Source organism: Pogona vitticeps, chromosome 2 (genome assembly GCF_051106095.1).
Source record: "Pogona vitticeps strain Pit_001003342236 chromosome 2, PviZW2.1, whole genome shotgun sequence".
NCBI lineage: Eukaryota > Metazoa > Chordata > Lepidosauria > Squamata > Agamidae > Pogona > Pogona vitticeps.
This window is the reverse complement of record NC_135784.1, coordinates 34,464,788-34,485,803: the sequence shown is the minus strand read 5'-3', so window position 1 is coordinate 34,485,803 and position 21,016 is coordinate 34,464,788. Positions and strand designations below refer to the sequence as shown.

The 21,016-nt window shown below is 45.4% G+C and overlaps 1 protein-coding gene across 12 annotated transcripts in view; it reads left to right on the top strand.

The window, feature by feature from the left end:
• Positions 1 to 1,798: 1,798 nt before the first annotated feature.
• The window catches only part of KLHDC8B (kelch domain containing 8B), a 50,835-nt gene continuing 31,617 nt past the window's right edge, over positions 1,799 to 21,016 (top strand). Inside the window, exons 1-4 of one of the 12 annotated variants that reach the window (XM_072989274.2) lie at positions 1,799 to 2,940; positions 11,534 to 11,619; positions 11,718 to 11,810; positions 17,530 to 18,322. In XM_072989274.2, the coding sequence (XP_072845375.2) occupies positions 17,947 to 18,322 (376 nt within the window). In that variant the 5' untranslated portion in view covers positions 1,799 to 2,940; positions 11,534 to 11,619; positions 11,718 to 11,810; positions 17,530 to 17,946. The other 11 variants (XM_072989271.2, XM_072989279.2, XM_072989275.2 and 8 more) reach the window with 11 other exon arrangements.

Below are 21,016 nucleotides of genomic sequence, written 5' to 3'. Positions count from 1 at the left end.
TTATTTAACGTATATGCAGAATACATCATGCGGAAGGCTGGACTGGAGGAATCCCAAACCGGAATTAAGATTTCCGGAAGAAATATCAACAACCTCATATATACACATGAAACCACTCTGATGGCAGAAAGTGAGGAGAAATTAAAGAATCTCTTAATGAAGGTGAAAGATGAGAGCACAAAAATGATCTGAAGCTCAACATCAAAAAAACTAAGATCATGGCCACTGGTCCCATCACCTCCTGGCAAACAGAAGATATGGAGGCAGTGACAGATTTTACTTTCTTGGGCTCCATGATGGTGAAAGAAGCCACGGAATTAATAGACCCCTGCTTCTTGAGAGGAAAGTGATGACAAACCTCGACAGCATCTTAAAAAGCAGAGGCACAACCTTGCCGACAAAGGTCAGCATAGTCAAAGCTATGGTTTTTCCAGTAGCCATGTATGGAAGTGAAAGCTGGACCATAAAGAAGGCTGATCGCCGAAGAATTGATGCTTTTGAATTGGGGTGCTGGAGGAGACTCTTGAGAGTCCCCTGGACTTCAAGGAGAACAAACCTATCCATTCTGAGGGAAATCAACCCTGAGTGCTCACTGGAAGGACAGATCCTGAAGCTGTGGCTCCAATACTTTGGCCATCTCATGAGAAGAGAAGACTCCTTGGAAAAGACCCCGATGATGGGAAAGAGTGAAGGCAAGAGAAGAAGGGGACGACAGAGGATGAAATGGCTGGACAGTGTCACCAAAGCTACCAACATGACTTTGACCAAAATCCAGGAGGCAGTGGAAGACTGGATGGCCTGGCATGCTCTAGTCCATGGGGTCACAAAGAGTCGGACACGACTTAATGACTAAACAAACAAGGCTCACAACGTGTTCTAGTCAATCCGCAACAGGCTTTGCAGCCTCAGAAGTGTTCAAAGATGTGATCCTGTCGCTAGCCCTGATGTAACATTCAACAAAACTGATACTTCAACTGGTGTCTCTGTATCAAAGGAGAGGAGGAAGCATCCTGTTCTTTGTCTCAAATAATAAGTCTTTGGCCAGCTGTGTTGCTCGTTCATTCGTTTTGTCGTTTAGTCGTGTCCGACTCTTCGTGACCCCATGGACCAGAGCATGCCAGGCCCTCCTATCTTCCACTGCCTCCCGGAGTTGGGTCAAGTTCATGTTGGTTGCTTCGCAGACACTGTCCAGCCATCTCATCCTCGGTCGTCCCCTTCTCCTCTTGCCGTCACACTTTCATAACATCAAGGTCTTTTCCAAGGAGTCTTCTCTTCTCATGAGATGGCCAAAGTACTAGAGCCTCAGCTTCAGAATCTGTCCTTCCAGTGAGCACTCAGGGTTGATTTCCTTTAGAATTGATAGTTTTGTTCTCCTTGCAGTCCAGAGACTCTCAAGAGCCTCCTCCAGCACCACAATTCAAAGGCATCAATTCTTTGGCGTTCTGCTTTCTTTATGGTCCAGCTCTCACTTCCATACAACACTACTGGAAAAACCATAGCTTTGACTATTCGGACTTTTGTTGACAAGGTGATGTCTCTGCTTTTAAAGATGCTGTCAAGGTTTGTCATCGCTTTCCTCCCAAGTAGCAGGCGTCTTTTAATTTCGTGGCTGCTGTCTCCATCTGCAGTGATCATGGAGCCCAAGAAAGTAAAATCTGTCACTGCCTCCATATCTTCCCCTTCAATTTCCCAGGGCTCTGTTGCTATTACTATATATATATAGTCTTTCATGTTTGTAGTGAAGGAACTAATGAAATCTTTCTTTTGTGTAGTGTGCCACCTATCAACCGTTTGGCTAGTTTGGCCAAGAATGACATCCAACTAAAGAAGGAAGCAGCCACTATAAATGGAGGCGGGTGTCTTTCTGTTTATTGACAGGCAAGGTTGCCTATTTCTTTTTCTTTTTTTTTTTGTTAGCTTCTGTCCAAGGAAAAGAAGGAAGAAAAAAATGCCTCTTAAGAAACTGAACCCAGCACATGCTGACAAATTGTTGGTACCTCACGGATCCTTTGTCAATGTTCCGCACCCTGGCCCAAACAGCTATCTAAACAGACCTGCGGTTTTGAAATGTAGAGGCATTCTCGAACCTGCTCTCTGTGTAATGATTCTGTGTGCTGTATATTCTTTGGATTAGACATTTGGAATGTAATTTTTGAAATATTTCTGCTGTTTTCTGTTAACACAAATTAATAAAAACAAAACGCCACATACTGCAAGCATAGTAACTACTGGGATATGTGAGGAAGAATGAGCAAGATTTGGGTTGAAGAACAGAGGCAAGGTGTGGGAAGGGCAGGGGCAGGGCTGTGTGTGGCTCGCCTGCCCTCTGCCCCCCAGAGCTAGCCCGTCCATAACTCTTGCGGAGGATGGGAGCCTGTCCTCCGTGTTACAGTAAGAGCCAACTGCTAATCCGGTCTGTTGAGGTACCTGGAATGGGCAACCTCTTTGCCTCAGGCGGCAAACTATCCTGGGTCACGATTCCGTCTCTGTCCTGCACCCTCACGGCCCTCCGTGTCTTTGCTTTCAGAAACATGTCAGGATTTCTGAGGGTCGCTTGCTTCCCCTCTCCCCATTTAAAAAAACGGCAACAATAATGATCGTTTACGTAAGGGAATGGAAACGACCGAGCGTTTCGAAATGTTGAAAATTCTCAATGGAGGAACTGCAAGGGCAATATCCGCAAAGGGGCATCAAGCATGGAAGTGGGGGGGTCTCTTCCCATCGACAAGCTTTCGGAGCTCTGACAAAAAACAAAAAAACACCCCGCGGCTGTCCGGAGTGCGCAGCGCCTGGAGGAGGAAGAGTTAAAGCCACGCATGATGTGTGTAGAGACCGTGTGTGTATGTGTTTTCCCACCCTCCCTTCTCTTCCCGCTTCGGCGATATTGGGAGACTCGCGGTTGGAGTAGGAGAGCGAAGAAGCGGCGCTGCAACCGGGGAGGTAAGGAAGGAGCGAAACGGGCGGGAAGGACGCCCGCAGAGTTTGCCCGGGCGGCGGGTCCGCAGAGACCCGGGAGGTGAGCCCCGCGCGTGGCGCCGCCGCCGCAGCACCCTTGGGCGCCGGAGGCAACTGCCTGCCTGCCTGCCCTCTGGGGTGGGGTTCGGTAATGGAGGGGAGAAATCTCTCTTCTCCCCACCCCCAAAGGTTGGATTCTTCGCGCCCTTTTCCCGCCGAGGCCAGGGAGTGAGGGGGCGCCTCTTCCTTCTCCAAAGTTTCTCTTCGGCGGGAAGGACGAGAGAGAGAGAGAGAAAGCCGGGCGAGGCCTCCGAGAACCGGACCGGAGGTTGCGCCTTCCAAGTGTCTCCTCTGCTTCCCGGGGTCAGAAATGCGCAGGGAGAGGCGCAGCGCCCGAGCATGAGTGGGGCAGCTGGGGAGGGGGGGGAACCACTGCGCAGTGGCATGTCGGCGAGCTCCGCACCCCTTGCGGACACCCGACCCCCCGAGGGGCGAGCGGCGGGGCTCTCTGGGAAGACCCTCGCGAGGGTCGCCAGCCGGGGGGTGGCGAAGTGTTACTGAGGGCCCGGAGCGGCCACGGTGTTCTGTCGGGGCTTTAAAAACTCAGTTACAGTATTATGGCTAAGAGGTTGCGGCGGGATGGGGAGAAAGAGGTTGGAAGCTGATCGGGCACCTACGGGGGTAAAGTAAGTTGGTGTCCTGCCCCTCACCCACCCTCCCTTTCCCTCCTCCTGTGGTGGGGCAAAAGGAGTCTGTGCTTGGGGTCATATTTCCCTGGTGGTGGTGGGAAAATACATCTTTTGTCAGTTGACCAGGAGTTCCTCCTTCATAGCCTGTTTCCAACGTCCTGTAAAAAAAACGATGTGTTCTAAGCATGTGCAGAGCGTTTTTTTTCTGGAGGGCTTCCCCTGGTCTTTCATTAACTGCAGTCCCAGCGGTGCAGTTCATCCTTTTCATGTTTCCTCAGAAGTGTACTCAGGCTGATTTGAACGGGAACTACAAAGAAGCATTTTAGGAAGAGGACTGAGAGGCAAACACATGAAGTATATCCTGAATATCAGTGAAAACCTTGCTGTAGAAAGAAAGTCAGAGACAGAACAGATTCCCCCTTTGCCCCCTCCCTGTTTAACCACACTAAAAGGTAGCTGCAGTGCACTCCTCATGTCTGTAAAGTGAATGGTGTGATAACAGCCCATAAAATGTCACGAGCTGGCTGAAATGCTGTTTACTCATTTTTCACTTTTAATATCTCTTGCCTTTTTTTAGTGTCTTTCATAACAATCTCTTTGTCCCAGGTGGCAGTGAAGGTCAAAACGCTATTGCCTTGCCTAGTATTTCCCGTGAGGAGAAAAGTTTATTTGCTATTACCCCTACGTCTGATTCATTTCTCCATTAGAAGAGTATTTTGGACCAAGGAGCATCTTTGTTTGACACAGTGACCAAGGAGATGCCTCTAGGAACCTCACAAACAGGACAGGTAGATCGTGTAGCCCTCGTCTGCTGCTGATTTCCAGAATCAAGTATTGACAATGGCTGAACCTGGAGAAAGCATAATCTGTTGTGACATTTTAGTAGTCACTGGTAGCTTTATTCTCGAGGAGCAGTTGTAATTGCCTTTTAAAGCCTTAGTGGCCATCAATCTAATCTTGTGAATTCTGTATTTCAACTATACACGATACTCACTTTTCCTAAAACAGGGGTGGGTCATCGGGAAGAGCAAAGGTTCTCCATTGCTGTTCTAATCCCTTTGCAAAATTCCTGAGACTTGATCATAGCCACTCTTAAGGCACACATTTTTTTTTTAATGTAATAGTCCCAAACAATATAATCTTCCTTCATAGAGATAAGGAGCCTCATGTTGCGCTGGTTAAATTGCAGTACTGCAGTGAAGACTCTACTCATAACCTGAGTTAGATCCTCATTGAAAGATATGGTTCAGTTGGGAATGTATCAGGTATAGGCCTGATGGGAGGCTGAATGTGGGCAGCAGGCTGGGCAGAGTCATGCAGCTGGAGTTTCCCACTGGCTATCAATCTGCAGCCTAGCGCAGGGTAGCACATTCAACAGTTCAAACCTCCTAATTCAGAGAAGGTTGGCTGGATAGCTCAGTGGTTTAGGTATCTGGCTGAGGAGCCAGAGGTGGAGACTTTGATTCCTGTGAGAAGAGCCAGTTTGTGTAAGTCATGGACAAACTGTACAGTCCCAGGGCTGTCCCAGAAGAAGGGGAATGTTACATTTTCTACCTAGAAAACCCTGGAAGAAAGAAATGTTAAACCACTTCTGTATATTCTCTACTGTACCTTAAAAATCCTGGGAAAGGGTTACCATAAGTCGGGACCGACTTGATGGAATGCAATTAAAATTGAGAGAAACTGACTTGTGATATTTGACAGTGGCAGCTGACCCAAGCAGATGATGTCGGTCTGGCAGTGTGGACTTGGGAACGGCACAGTCACATCGTCCAAGGTCCAGAACCTTAGAGCTGGTTCGCATTGAAAGAGGGGAAGCTTCGAAGCAGGAACAGAACTGAGGCAGCATAGAAGAGACTGGCTGTTGCGCTTCTTTCTCCTCGGTTCTTTTTAGAAATCGTTGTGGTGGGTGACTCATGCATTATAATCTGCTTGAGGACTGTAGAGTATATGCTGTGGATTTGGGGAGCTATATAGCAGAGCCTCTGTTTATGGCTGCATATGGCTCCTCTTTATTATTATTAATTTTTTTGTGATAACCGATGGGTATGGCTTGGGAAAGAATCTTGATCAGGTGACATTACAGCTATCAAGACACAAGCCTTAAGAGCAGGACCTGCTCACCTCTGGTCTCACTGTTGTGAGGTCTGCCATAGATCCAGGGATTGATTCAGCCACTGGCTTGTGTTCTCGGTGCCAGCACATGTCTCTGGAACATGTGTCTAAATGAAAGGAATTACCGCTTTGATCACTCGCATGGCTTGTCTCTCCCTTCATCCTTGTGCAGCGAAAATAAGCACCTGTCTGAGGATGGAAGGAAGTCGCAGGGAAAAGGCTGAAGCCCATGTATGTCTCCGAGCAATTAACTGCTGGCTGATCGGAAAAACTCCCCAGTTGTTATTGAATAGGATGATTTTTTTAATTGCACAACTGTTGGCATTTTGTCAAAGAAGGAGAAGGAGAAGGGGGCGGAGGGAGAAGAGGGCAACGGCCCTGAATAGTGAACAGAGTGGGCTGTAGGTCCTTTGAACCACGCTTGTTTGAATGTGATTTTAAATGTCTTCAGTACGGTAGTGGCAAATTTCAAAGTATATAGGCAATCACCATGACAGTTCCTGTAGGGATTCCTGGAGGGAGCATTTCAGAAAAGCAGGCCGCTGTGTTGATTCCTTTGAGCAAACCAGGTTTGCAGTTGTTTTTATTTCCGCCCAGGCACAGGTCTTTTTCAAAGCTAATGGAGTTTAATTGCCCATTCAGGGCTATCCCCTATAATATTACAGCAAGGATTCCCCGGAACAATGAATTGTTGGGAAAACTCATCCCCCACCCCCCAGCTCCACTGCTGAGAGAACTCCCCTTAAGCTCAAAAGGTACAGGGAAGCCCAATGTGAGTAAGCAACTTCTCACTACCCGTGCTAATTCCAGCGATTCCTCTTGCTTTCACTCTGTGATCCTTGGCTCTGCTACAGACCAAGTGTGTTCTAGTGGTTAAGGTGTTCGACTAGGACTTAGGAAACCTGGGTTCAAATCCCCCACTCAGCCGTGACACTCAGTTTGACATACAGTACCTGGCTTGTTTGTTATAATGATAAAACTGGGGAAGGGAAGAGTCATATGTGTCTCTTTGATAGGAACTGAATGAATAAATGCAGCACTCAGTAAATGACAGAGAGGCAATAATTTTCAGTGTAATATCTTTTCCATTGAAAATGGGAATTCCCCCCCCTAAGTAAATCTGTTTAAAATTAGGTGTTGTATTTCTTGCCATAGAACCCCAAACTGGGAACAGTGAGTAACGGAGGCAGATTAAAAATCATTATACTGTACAGTAGTGTGCTTCCCCATAGCTGACATTACATTTCCTGTTCAGGAAGATGCTCTTCACCTTTTTGCCATGATTCTTTCCCCTGAAATACAGTATCTGTCTTTGACCCAGAACTAAGAGTAGGGAAATACTCTGTCCCTGCACCCATCTCTTTCCAATATCTCCCCATATCTTGCTCAGAGCTTGCATATATTAACCTTTTCGGACAATAAGTCCCAGAATCCCTCAGCCACCATTCAGGCTAGGTGGGGCATTGAGTCATACTCCAGAAAAGTAAAATTTCCAAAGCTCTGGTCTTATTTACACCCATTATTCCCATTTGACAAAGTGCTCCATGATATTGTGATTATTAGTACCGGTAAGTTGAATTGTGGGCTAGATAGAACAACAGTCAGGAGGATACAAAGTTGGTTACAGAATCGTATCTGGGAGTGTGCCTATCAATGGCTCCTTGTCAAACTGGGAGGAGGTAACAAGTGGGTTACCACAAGGCCTGGTTCTGGGTCCAGTGCTCTTCAACATTTTTATTAATGACCTGAATCAGGGGGAAAAGAAAATACTCATCGAGTATGTGAATGACACAGAATTGGGTGGAAAAACGAATAGCTTGGAAAACAGGAACAAAATTCAAAAAGATCTTGATAGGCTTGGGCACTGGGCTGAAAACAACAGAATGGAATTTAAAAGGTATAAGAGCAAACTTTTACACCTAGGGGAAAAAACCAAATGCAATTACAAGATGGGGGATACTTGGCTCAGTAATACTATGAGCGAAAAGGATCTTGGAATTTTTGTAGATCACACACTGAATATGAGCCAACAGTGCAATGTGACTGCAAAAAAGGCCAATGCTGTTTTAGGCTGTATTAACAAAAGTATAGTTTCCAAATTCCGTGGAGTACTAGTTCTCCTCTATTCAGCACTGGTTAGGCATGTATGCAGTTCTGGACGCTGCAGTTTAAGAAGGATGGCAACAAACTGGAGCAAGTTCAGTGGATGGCAACAAGGACGATCAGGAGACTGGAAACCAAGCCCTTTGAGGAAAGTCTGAAATAACTGGGGATGTTTAGCCTTGAGAAAAGAAGACTGAAGAGAGATATAACAGCACTTTTCAAAAATACACTCATACAGAGAAGGGGCAACATCTGTTTTGATCATCCCAGAGTGCAGGACACGTAATAATGGGTTCAGGCTACAGGAATCCAGACGTAGTCTGAATATCAAGGAAAAACTTAAGTATTGGAGCAGTATGACAATGGAACCAATTACCTCGAGAGGTGGCGAGCGCTCCAATGCTGGAGGCATTCAAGAGAAAATTGGACAACCATCTGTCAGATCTGCTTTGATTTGGATTCCTGCATTGAGCAGGGGTTTGGACTCGATGGCTTTATAGGCCCTTTCCAACTCAATTATTCTTTGATTTCTTGTTTGGCTTAAACCCATCCTTCTCCTTAGAAAGAAACAAAGTGCACAAGCCATGTTAGCAGTGGATTGGCTTAAAACTATAGCACGTTTGAGCGGTACCCACCATAGCCTGTATGAGTTCCATCAATTTCTTGTCAGCAGGGGGCATGAAGGTGTGCGATCTTTTTCCACCGCTTCCCTTCCCACAAATGTTATATGTGTTGCTCTCTTTGTATTTCAGATGAATTGCCAGCTAGCAAAGCTGAAAGCGAAACAATGTGCTTATGTTGGGAGAATTTCTTGGGAGAGAGAGGGGTTCTACAGAGGAAGGTCAGCCTATGGGAATTGTTCAGGTGTTGGGCTAGATTACAGTGGTTCTCAAACTTGGGTCCCCCAGATGTTCTTGGACTGCAACTCTCAGAAATCCTGACCAGCACAGGAAGTTGGGAAGTCTGGGAGTTTTGGTCCAAGAACATCTGGGGACCCCAGTTTGAGAACCACTGGGCTAGGACATCACATAGCTATGAAACCTACCTATGAGCGTACCTGCCGGCTTATCAAACTCTCCATATCCAATTCTAATTCACAAAGTGGCTGCGAGGGTACAGTGGCGGGAGAGAAGAACCACATCCACTACCTTGAGCTCCCTGGAGCAAAGGTAGGGTACAGATGTAATGAACAAGTAAATCTCTTCCATGTGCATCAGATCTTTCTTCACAGGTTTTCAACCCATGCCAACTTTCACGGCTGTAGGAATTCAGTAGGGTAGGAGTCCTGAGAATTGGATAGAGGTAACCTCACGAGGGCATCAGTCACCAGGAATGACTGGAGAATGGATGGCAGAGGCAACCCATTCCTTACCCTTATCAGGCTAATGAATTGAAGAGACTTCAGCAAGCCAGGAAACCACTGTTTCCCCCCCCCCTTCTATCCTGGCACTCTTTATCTCTGCCTTGTGAGTTGTAGGACTTGGCAGCTTGGAGCAAAGGAGCAACATCTGCTCTGTTTGGCAACTCAGTAGCTCAGCAGAGGAAAGTCGCAGGACCGCTTACTTCTGTTTAGGTCTGATGCTGAAATATCCACTTTGTAGGATTCCTTTTCTGGTCCACTTGCTGAAGTTATTTATTAATCTCCCTCACACTTGTGCCCTCCAGATGTGTTGGACAACAACTCTTATGATCCCCAACTAGATGGCCAGGGGCCCAGGGTGACACAGCGGTTGCTGCCCAACCCATCAGGAAGGCCACGGGTTGAGGAAAATGGATCTATGGGTTTGCCATCTGTGCTTGGAACCTCCTTTTATTTTTATTTTTTTTTTGCAAGGTTTCATCTTTTTAAAATCTTCACCTTTGGGCCTCTAGTCCTCATGATTGGGAAGAATAACTTAAAAACCTACAGGTAGCATCTGTGGCAGGGAAAAGTAAATGCATTGTTATTCCTTGTTGCTCTTAAATGTTCTTAGCACTGATTTTTATTTACCATTTTAAATTTGTTTATCACAGAATAATTGAGTTAGAAGGGGCCTGTGAGACCATCAAGTCCAACCCCCTTCTCAGTGCAGGAAAACAGATCGAAGCAGATTTTTCTCTTGAATGCCTCCAGTGCTGGAGTGCTCACCACCTCCCACGGGTGGTAAAATCGCCCAGGAAGGGCGCTGGGTGACCACGCCCTGGGGCCTGAGAGAAGGGCTTTGTGGATTCTTTCGAAATATTTGTACACTTACTGCTTTTAGCTTTTAGATACTGTCTTTTTAATGGGTCCTTTTTAAGGAGAAAAGCAGGATAAACATATTTTAAATAAATAAATGAAATAGGATGGAAGTAGCTAGGGTCTTCTGTACTCTATGGAGCAGCTTTCTATTGTCTTGGGTCGACTCAGCCATCCATCTTCCTTGGAGCCCTCCTCCTGTGCCTGTTTCTATTCTCTTGCCTTGCTTTTTTCACAGATGTGGCTTTCAATTTTCCACATTATTTGCTAACCTAAATCTCAGAGGCAAGAATACATTAGGCAATTTAAGTAGCGATACTGACTTAGTTTGCATAATTATGCTGGAAGTTCTGTGGGTGCAGAGCAGAGGGTCTGTTTTCTTTTTTTTGCGCATGTGTCCCAGAATATAATGAAGCTCTCCAGCCCTTTCTTTACATGTCGTAAGCAAGATCTTTCAAATCACCTCAGACTTAGGAGGATCAGGTTAATAAAAAAGGAATTTTCTATGGGCTTAAGGCTGAATCCTCAAGTCTTTGCCTGAGGTATGAGGTGGTTAAAGTGCCAGACGCAGAATTATAGCTTGGCCTACCTGCATATCCTATCTTGTGAGAGCGCTGCTGGAAGTGTGATTTTTTTGAGATACGAATTTTAAATTCTTGGCTGCTGAAGCTGAACTGCAGAGGTAGCCAGAGCTGGAGACTGCTGAGTAAGCAATGCTAAGCAATGCGGTCATAGCCTCTGCATTCAATCAAAGCAAAATGTAATCCGTCCCTTTGTCCCGGCTCTTGCTTCCTGTGCATCTCCCTCGTTTCTCCTGCGAGATTACTCTGGCAAGTTCAGTTTACAGTTTCTACCTAGCAAGGACCAGCAAAGGCTGGCACACGCACACGCACAAACACACACACACCTCTGCATGGACTGGATCGCAGGGCTGGAAAGCTGCAGAACATTGCAGGCTGCCGTGGATCTTGCAAATTGCTTGCAGGCTGTTAGCTCTTTCGAACAAGGTAAGAAAGATCAAATAAGAAACGAGGTGCTTGCGTACATGTTGAGAAGTTTGAATGTGCAAAGGGCAGAGCTTGAGAAAGTTACATTTTTGGAGAACAACTCCCAGAAGCCCCTAGCTATCAAGGCAAGTGCTTTATTAAATACTGTATATTCATTCACATATTCACTCATATGTGAATTTGGAAAGAAATTCCCTGAATTTGGGAACAGTTCTCTGGATTGTTCTTTTAGCATTAGACCTGAGTACTTAAGAAACTCCCATGGAAAAAATAGGTGATATCACTTTTTGCGAAATGACTGACTGGGTGGATGGATGACATAGGAGCTTAAAGTAGCAAAGCACGGGCTATTCTTTATTCCTTGTCTGCCTCCTCCCACTCCATCACCAGAACGGACTTCTCGTGTTCCCATTTGCAAATGATAACTACTTCTCTTTTCTCAACAGAGCAACATCATTTCAACCTACATTCATCTTTCTCAGGGGAGGCCAACATACCCACCTCTTCCAGCTAGGACAAATACATTATCCAAGTAAGTTCCTCTAGTTCACAGGTTCTTTATTTATTTTGCTTACAGAGGCAAGCACAAGAAGATCAGTGCTTCACTGATCAGCATTTTGTTTCTCATAGTGGCACCCACTGAGCAGCTTTGTGTTGCCAGCTAGTTGGCCGTGGTGGGAAACAAGATACTGGAATATCTAGACCTTCGGTCTAATTCAGCAGGTAGGCATGAATATAGGAATATCAGGTGTGTGCATGTTTTAATGGCAAGTTTCTAGAGCTTGTGATTGGAAGAGGAAATTAAATGCATGCAGTTGAAAGAGGGATGCTAACTGTCCTTAGTGGTTGGAGCATCTATCACGGTTATGTATTGTATCTTTAAAGCCAAACCCATTTAAGTGTTGATATGCCAGTTCATGCTTTGTCTATGGAGCTTAGATCTTCATCCTTTCTGTATCTCTCTTAGGCACATGCAAAGACTCCTTTCCATAGATTCCCAGTGTCTCTTTCTCAGATGCTTTTATGGCACATCCCCAAACATGCTGAGCTGTAATTCCTCAAAGTTACATGCTGCAGTTATAGTACATCTAGGGCCAAATTTCAAGTGTTGGTGGTGTTACAGTTTGGACATAATATGTTACAAGTGATGCTGTTACCTATATGGGGCTAACTATGGCGGATAACATAATGAGTGGTAAGGTCATTATTTGTTTACCCATGTAACAAGCAGCATTTTCTTGTTACTCTTGCTGGTTACTTTTTGAGGATTCAGTTTATTTTCTTGGGATATTTTGAGGGAACTTTTTAAAAGTTTAAACTATTTTCTTCCATTTTAGATGGACCTCTTCCGAGTTCAGTAAATGGAATACTCAGCTCACTGGGGAGTGGGGACAATGTGTAGCCTGCATAATTAAATTGTAAACCGCTCCGAGACTGCTTTAAGTGCTTAAAAAGCATGCTTTTTTGCTTCTTCTTTTTTTAAGCAACAAAAATGTATGGGGCAAAATGATGAGCAAAAAGAAAATTGCTAACATATCAGTGCAGCATTAATAGTCATGAGTTGTTCATGCATGTATATGTGTTTGTGTATTTGATTACATAACAAAATTTATTTGAAAATGTAAGTCTCTGAGCCTTGTCCAGCTTTTAAGCAGGAGGATTATTATCTTGCCTGCGGATGAAACTTCTGCTTCTTCTGAAAGGCCCAAGAGCCAAGCTCTCCCACTTTTCCTTGAGCAACGTAGAGTGCAAAAAAAGAGTGCCTTCTTTCTTTCTCCTGTGAACACTGAGAGCCTCCCTGGAGGCAAGCAGCTATTGCTGATCTGGGAACTTGTTATCAATATTTCATGCTTGCATTGCTAAATTATGCAGCTCTCAGCTATTAAGCTACTAAAGCACCTAATTTTGTGACAAGGAAGATAAATGAGCTGCAGAGTTCTCCTCATTGACAAGTTTAAGATAGGGATGGATCAAATGTGGTGGGGGGGCAGCTCCCAGTTACTCACTCCTTCAGGTGGAGCACGGATCAGATGAAGGGGGCTTGGGTCTCTATGGGGGGGTACCAAGACTCAGGGACGAGATCTGGGCAGACACTCAGAGTCCAAAGGCAGCTGCTGGCTCTCTGTTCTCTTTCTTCATGCCACAGAGATGGGACACATAATTTATTTAAAGATGGCTTCATGTTGGTCCTGTTGATATTTTCAGCCAAGGTGCTATTCGTCAACCAATGATTTAAACAACTATTGTCTGGTTGCCAACATACCGTTCATGGGGAAACTGATTGAGAGGTTGGTGGCTAACCAACTGCAAGCATTCTTGGAGGATACCAATAGTCTGGATCCATCCCAATCGGGGTCCAGTCCATGTCATGGGACTGAGACACCTCTGGTTGCCCTGCTAGATGACCTATGATGGGAGGCTGACCGGGGGAGTGTGACCTTGTTGGTCCTCCTAGACCTCTCAGCCACCTTTGATACTGTTGACCACAGTATCCTCCTGGATCGGTTATCGAGACTTGGGATTGGAGGTCTAGCATTATGCTGGCTCCTTCCTTAATGGCTGATGCCAGAGAATTCAGTTTGGGGAAGCTGTTTTGTACCCGTGGATACTACAATGTGGTGTTCCACAGGCGTCGATCATCTCCCTCTTGCTGTTTAACATCTACATGACACCGCTGGGAGAGGTCATTCAGAGATACAGTGGTGCCCCGCTTGACGACGATAATCGGTTCCAGGAAAATCGCTGTTAAGAGAAATTGTCCTCAAGCAAAAAAAAAAAGAAAAAGAAAAAGAAACCATTGGAACGCATTGAAAACTGGTTAATGCGTTCCAATGGGGAAATACCTCATAGTCCAGTGAAGATCGCCCATAGAGAACTGTCGATCAGCTGTTTAAAATCGCTGTCTTCCGAAGCTTCTGTCCGGAAAACAGCCATTTTGCGAAGGGAGGGAAGCCATTTTGTGAAGGGAAGCCATTTTGTGGAGCCGGAAAAAACATCGTTTTGCGAACAAATGGTTTGTGAAGCAGGCACCTAATTGATGTAAAGCCAAAAAACCCCATAGGAACCATTGTTTTGCAATCGCTGTAGCAATTGTAAAAAACTCGTCGTCAAGTGGGGTCATCGTCAAGCGGGGCACCACTGTACAGAGTTCACTATCATCAGTACGCTGATGACACACAACTCTCTCTCTCTCCTTTTCTTCTTCAGCAGGGTAAGCTGTACAGACCCTAGAATGTTGCCTGGCCACTGTTATGGACTGCACCAGGGCAAATAAGCCAAAACTGAATCCTGACAAGACAGGGATCCTGTTGTTGGGAGAGCATCCTGATTGGTTAGGGGGCATGTTACCTGACCTTGATGGGGTCACACTCCCCGTGAAGGATCAGGTGCAAAATCTGGGTGTGCTTCTGGACCTGGCCCTCTTGATGGAGAAACAGATCCTAGCTGTGGCCAAATCTGCCCTCTTCCATCTTAGGCAGGTTGCACACCTTCGCCTCCTTATTGACAGGAGATCCCTAATAAAACTGGTTCATGCATTGGTCATATTGAGGATTGACTATTGCAATGCTCTGTACGTGGAGCTGCCCTTGAAGGTGGTTTGGAAGCTGCATCATGTGCAAAATGCAGCGGCCAGGCTGGTCACTGATACCTCTAAATTTGACCATATTTCATCTGTCCTGTCTCGCTTGCACTGGCTGCCAGTATGCTTCTGAGCCAAATTCGATGTATTGAGGCTAATTTATAAAGCCCCTTATAGTTTAGGACCTTGCTACCTCTCAGAGCGCCTCTCCCGCAGGTCATCTTCCTGTCCCACCTGCACCTCCCAGTCTTTAGTGTTGCGGATGGCCACTACAAAAGAAGCCGAAACAGGGCCTTTTCAGTTGTGGCCACTCTGCTCAGGAACTCTCTTCCTGTGGAGGTGTGACTGGTCCCCACCCCCCTGAGCTTCCACAAGCAAATTAAAACCTGGCTTTTTTACCCAGGCCTTCCCAAGCACCACCCTTTTGTAAAATTAGGCTCGCCCATTGTCTGCCATCCTATGTCCCAGATGGGTGATTTTATGGGGGGAGGCAGGGTTTGTTTGTTTTCTTTTAATATGTTTTATATATTTTATATGAATTTAATAATATTTTGTAAGTCATCCAGAGTAGTGGTATTTTCACTAAATGGATGGGGTATAAATCTAAATAAATATATAAAATAAATCAAAATTTGAGAAAGGTATAGTAGATCCTGGAGCTTTACAGGTGGGATTGCCCATTGACCTGGAAAAAAAGCCTTCCATCTTCCTATGGCTTTAGCAACCCCCATGCTCTCTAGCTGAAATGGGCAGCTGTGGCCTTCCAGATGTTCTTGGACTACGGCACCCATGAACCCTAGCAGGTAGAGGCAATGGACTGTGGCATGTGTAGTTAAACCACTGAGCAAGCCAGCAGTCCAGTAGCTGGAAGGCTACAAATTACTCACCCCAGTTTATTGAAACAAGTAAATGAAGCTTTCACAGGATGGAAGTGGGCGCTGTCCTTCGTTAACACCTACAGTTCAAACGGCTGGTAAAGCTAAATGGGCAGCAGTTGACTAGCAGACCTATCTGAAAATAACGTCTCTTGAGAACTAAGAGGACCTTTACAACTGATGCTCATACCTGACCCTCTCAGTGTTCTCTCCCTGCCAAAGAGTAAGAATGACAGTCCATTATGCTATCTATCTATCTATCTATCTATCTATCTATCTATCTATCTATCTATCTATCTATCTATCTATCTATCTATCTATCTATCTATCTATCTATCTATCTATCTATCTATCTACCTATCTACCTATCTACCTACCTACCTACCTACCTACCTACCTACCTACCTACCTACCTACCTATCTATCTATCTATCTATCTATCTATCTATCTATCTATCTATCTATCTATCTATCTATCTATCTATCTATTAATTATCTTAATGCTGCTTTTCAGGGTTGGATTGACAGGAGGAAAAAAACAGTTAAAATGTAAATGCAGAAATAATACAAAGCAAAAGGCAAAGAATTATAAGGAGTCTGAAAATAGTCAGCATGATTAAAACTGCGTTTGGCTCAAGAAAATCAAATGTTCATTTTTCTGGTGCCAGGAAGACAAAAATATAAATGCTGGACTAAGCGCTTTCGGTACAGCGGCCTTTGACTCCAATCCTGGATGTTTTTTTGGACTATAGCTCCCAGAATCCTCCAACCAGTTGCCTGGGAGGCTCTGGGAACTGTAGCCCAAAACGGTAGCTCTTCTAGTCTCTACCCGTCTCTTAATCCCTGCTCCTGTTCTTGCCGCCTCTTGAATATTTTATCCTCTGGTGACCCCTCATCACAGCTATAATTTTGCAGGAAATGTGTTTTGAAGCTGATTGCATCCCAGCAGGCACCTTTCACATTGATTTAAGTCTTCCTCTCTTTCCCCCCTTTCCACGATGTGTTGTCTTTCCACAGAAGGGTGAATGCACCAGACAGGCTTGTTGTGTCCTCTTGAGGTGTCTGTGATTGATTTGACAAGGGCGATCCTAAGACTGAGCTAGGCTGACCTAAAGACACCAGTTGCTGCAATCACCCCGAGGCAATAGATTGGGTTTCTTCGTGGCTCTTGTTAAGGCCACTGGGAAATTTGCAGGAGAGTAATTGAAACAGCTCTTCTGTTCTCAGCACCACCTTGGTTTTTCCTCTTGCATCACATGGTCCAGATGCATATAAACGATGGTGCCTTGATATGCTTGACCAGAATTCCAGTAACGGGGTCTTGATTTTGCACTCACAAATATAGACGAGATTGTTTGTGTTGCACAAAATCAGAAACCGGATAATGAACTAAAGAGGCCTTTGGTCTCTTCTTCTGTAAGAAGGAAAAACTAACCCTCTTACTTCTGTAAGCATTCTGGTTTTTCTGCTGAAAAGGTAGAGCCAATGTTCTGCACCACATAATCTCTTTCTATGGGTATTCTGCATTGCACGATCAAGAGAAGACGCTAAGAATGTTTTAAAAACAAACTTCTTATTGGGTGTGTATTACAAATGTTAAAGCTGAACCTCCCATTTTAAGAGGAAGCACAACTAAGGGTTTTTCTGTGGCAAAGAACCTGGCAGGCCAAGTTTAATCTTGCTGCTACATCTTTCTCCTTCAGTTTAGGTCCCTTAAATTCACTCTTAAGCACCAGGCAGCCTGAGTCCCTTTTTGAGCTGCTAGATCTAAAGATGATTTCCAAAACAGTGAAGAGAGAGAGAGAGAGAGATCTCATGATGGGCAATCCATTAGGGAGACTTCCTGTCATCTAGTGTGGCCTGTTTTCACTGTGACCAAATTCCTCAAAATGGTTCCTGTAATAGACCTAAATAACCTTGTACCACCTTTTTCTTTTCTTTCCTTTCCTTCCTATCTTCCATTCCCTCTACTTTTTGGAGGCTGCAGGAAGGCTCGTCGCCACAAACATCAGAAGAGAACTCATCAATAAGGTTTTTGCTTTCTGAGACTGGCTGACACGGACACCACCTCCAGCCAGCTAGGCCCAGCCTTGGGCGTCCAGGGTATCTCCTGAGGACATCACTAGGCCTTCTGGATTGGCATGGTTCCCCTCCCTCTGGAGGAATCTTTCTTCAGGCATCACGGCACTCCTTGCCCTCTCGCTTGGGGGACCCTGCACTCTTCCTGCAGCCATATTTGCATCCCAGTCTCCTAATGCCTTGTGGATGTGGAGTTCCAGTGACGCAGAAAGTAAAGCCTTCTCCTTGCCTCAGACCAGTCCCTACAGATCTCTGGGGTGCTGGGTGGGAGGCTGCAACAGCTCCTGCCATGTCCGCTTCCTGAAATGCCAGGCCGTTGGGCAGAATGGAAGCAGCCAATGCCAAATCCTTCTACTGGGAGGTTTTTCCCCCAATGCCTGCCTGCCGGGTGTACTGCAGCCCGGCGTACCAAGATGGACACCTCTATGTGGTGGGTGGCTGCAGCCAGCAGGGTCTGCCGGTGGACACTGTGGAAATGTTGGATATTGTTTCCCACAAGTGGACAGGGTTGCCTCCTATGCCTACCCCACGGGCGGGGGCTGCAACGGTCATGTTGGACAAGGAAGTGCTGGTGATCGGAGGGGTGGACTCCACCCAGAGCCCCTTGGCTTCCGTTGAAGCGTACCGCGTTGACGAGGGCAAATGGGAGAAGAAAGCAGACCTGGCTCAGGCTTCCATGGGTGTCTCGGCTGTTGAGAAAGGTAGGTGGCTGCCAAAGTGGTGGGAGGCCCTGTAAGCATCTCCTGGCGTTTCTGTTCCCATTCTTTCTGGGTGGTTGCTATAGGGAGCGAGCAGGAAAGGGAATCTGCCACAGAAATTTGCAGCTTGGAGTCCTTCTGTCCAGAGTGCCAGCTGGGCAGATAGCAAACTCTTTTATTCCATATAGCCCACTCCATACCAGTCCTGGGTTTTCCACTGTTTGCTCTCCAACAGTCAGTCCGTGCGTTCTGCTTACTCTGCATCTCCAGTCCTCATTAGGCTATTTTTGGGGTTTGTCATCCCCCGCCCCACCAAAGATACGTTTTTGCGCTTCCACATATCTTGGGGATCCTCCGAGCTGATGAAAATGGCACTAAGATGGATCCATGCTTAAGAGAATGAGTTCAGTTTTAGTATACAGAATTGTTATGTGCTGTCCAGTTGGAACGTACTTATAGTGACCCTAAGAGGGCATTCAAGGTAATTGAGATATTTAAGGAATGGCTTTACCAGTTCTACACCCCCAGGGAATTTCCGTGACTGAGCAGGGATTCAAATCCAGACCTCTTGGGTCCTGGTCCATTCCTCTGTCCACTATACTACACTGGATATAGAATGAAGGTAAAGTTAAAGGTTCCCCTTGACATTTAGTCCAGTCGTGTCTGACTCTAGGGAACGGTGCTCATTCCCGTCTCCAAGCCGTAGAGCCAGTGTTTTGTCTGTAGACAGTTTCCGTGGTCATGTGGCCAGCACGACTAGACATGGAATGCTGTTACCTTCCCACCATGGTGGTGCCTAGTTATCTACTCGCATTTTTACATGCTTTCAAACTGCTAGGTTGGCAGGAGCTGGGACAAGTGATAGGGGCTCACTCCATTGCACGGATTCAATCTTACGACTGTTGGTCTTCTGACCATGCAAGCACAGAGGCTTCTGCGGTTTAACCCACAGTGTCACCACATCTCTCGAGGATATAGAATACAGTGGTGCCTCACTTAGCGACGTTAATCTGTTCCGAAAAAACATTGCTAAGCAATTTCATCGCTAAGCGATATTAAAAAGCCCATAGAAATGCATTAAAATGTGATTAATGCGTTCATATGGGCTAAAAACTAACCTTTAAATGAAGATTCTCCATAGGGGCAGCCATTTTCGGTGCCTCTAAAGCGAGGAAACACAGCGGGCGGCCATTTTGTTTTCCCGGTGGCCATTTTGAAACCGCCGATCAGCTGTTAAAAAAGGGTCGCTTTGCCATGATCGCTTCCCCGCGATCATCGCAAAGTGAAAAAACCCCATAGGGACCATCGCAAAGTGATTGCAAAAACTCCATCACTAAGTGATTTCGTCGCTCAACGGAGCAATCGCTAAGCGAGGCACCACTGTACCTCATAATAAAACGCTCATAAAGTAATAATGGAGGCTCAGTCTCAGTGCAGAGTCAGTCAGTACAAACATACCCATGGGAATGCCTCTCCTGTCCTGTTTCAAAGCAGCTTAGGGTGCAATAAGACAGGCATTTGTCCTGCAGTTTGGTCTGGGTTGGTTTGCTCTTTTTCCTGATGATCACATGAGGTATGCCCCATTGCAAACCAGCTCACCTCTAATTGATGCCCACCTGGATCTTTTGGGTCCCTGTTAGGGGCTACCTCTGAGATCTTCTATTTTTGTGTATCTTACTTAAGCGTCTTTGAGTTTAAGTAACTTGCAAGTTCAGTGAGTAAAGCTTTATTTCTTTTTATCTTAAAAATCAGCGTCTGAGTAATTACTTAAGCTAGTTAAATGTTATGAGGCGTGTATATTTCTTGGGGATTTGCAACTCAGTTTTAAGTCCAAAAGTTACTAGTGTTCTTGTTGTGCAATTAAGGGAATTAAAGGAATTTCTCTCTGTTGTTACTACAAAGCTCATCACCTCGTAACTTCTATTAAAAGGCACATATGTCAACAGTGTCAGACAAGGAACAAGTCACAAATTGTGAAATTAATTGAACACTGATGAGTAGCAAAGGGGGGGGGGTCTTCATTATTCAACCATGAGAAAAACCTCATTCCCTCACTTTATTTGGGCAAATGTCTCTCCCTTAAACAATGTGTTGCAAACGCACCATTACAGCATGCATGCTCGGTGGCACTCCCTTTACAGGCTCAGCTTTCATTCTTCTCTGCTTTGTGAACCTACATTAAAGTGCTGTCACACTATTACCGGCATGTGTATATATAAGCAGGCATCTCAGTCACTCCTGTGAACAGAGTTCAGTGAGTGAGTTTCTTCCTGGTCTTCTCTTTGTTATCTTTTTTCTTCTTCTCTTTGTTATTGTTTTAAATTTTAAATTAATTTTTCAGTTTGTGTATTATCAGCAATAGATCAGTGATTGAAAACCAGCACAGTAAATATATATAAACTGTCTGTTTACCTTATTATTCCACTGCTTTTTAATCCCATGATTGGGCTATTTATTTCCAGTTCCAAGATATAAATTCAAAATAACAGCAACCGCATTAATTACAAACGTTTTACTAATACGAAGGGTCCAATTCATCCAAATGGCCTTCCAAAAGATACGTAAGTGGAAAAAAGAAGAGTTGGGAATAAAGATGGGCATGAATTGCAGTTCGGCCTGATTCGGCACGGTGCCCACACAGGTATTCTGTGGGCCCCATGTGCTTCCCTCCCCTGTCTCCTCGGGGCAATTTCCCCA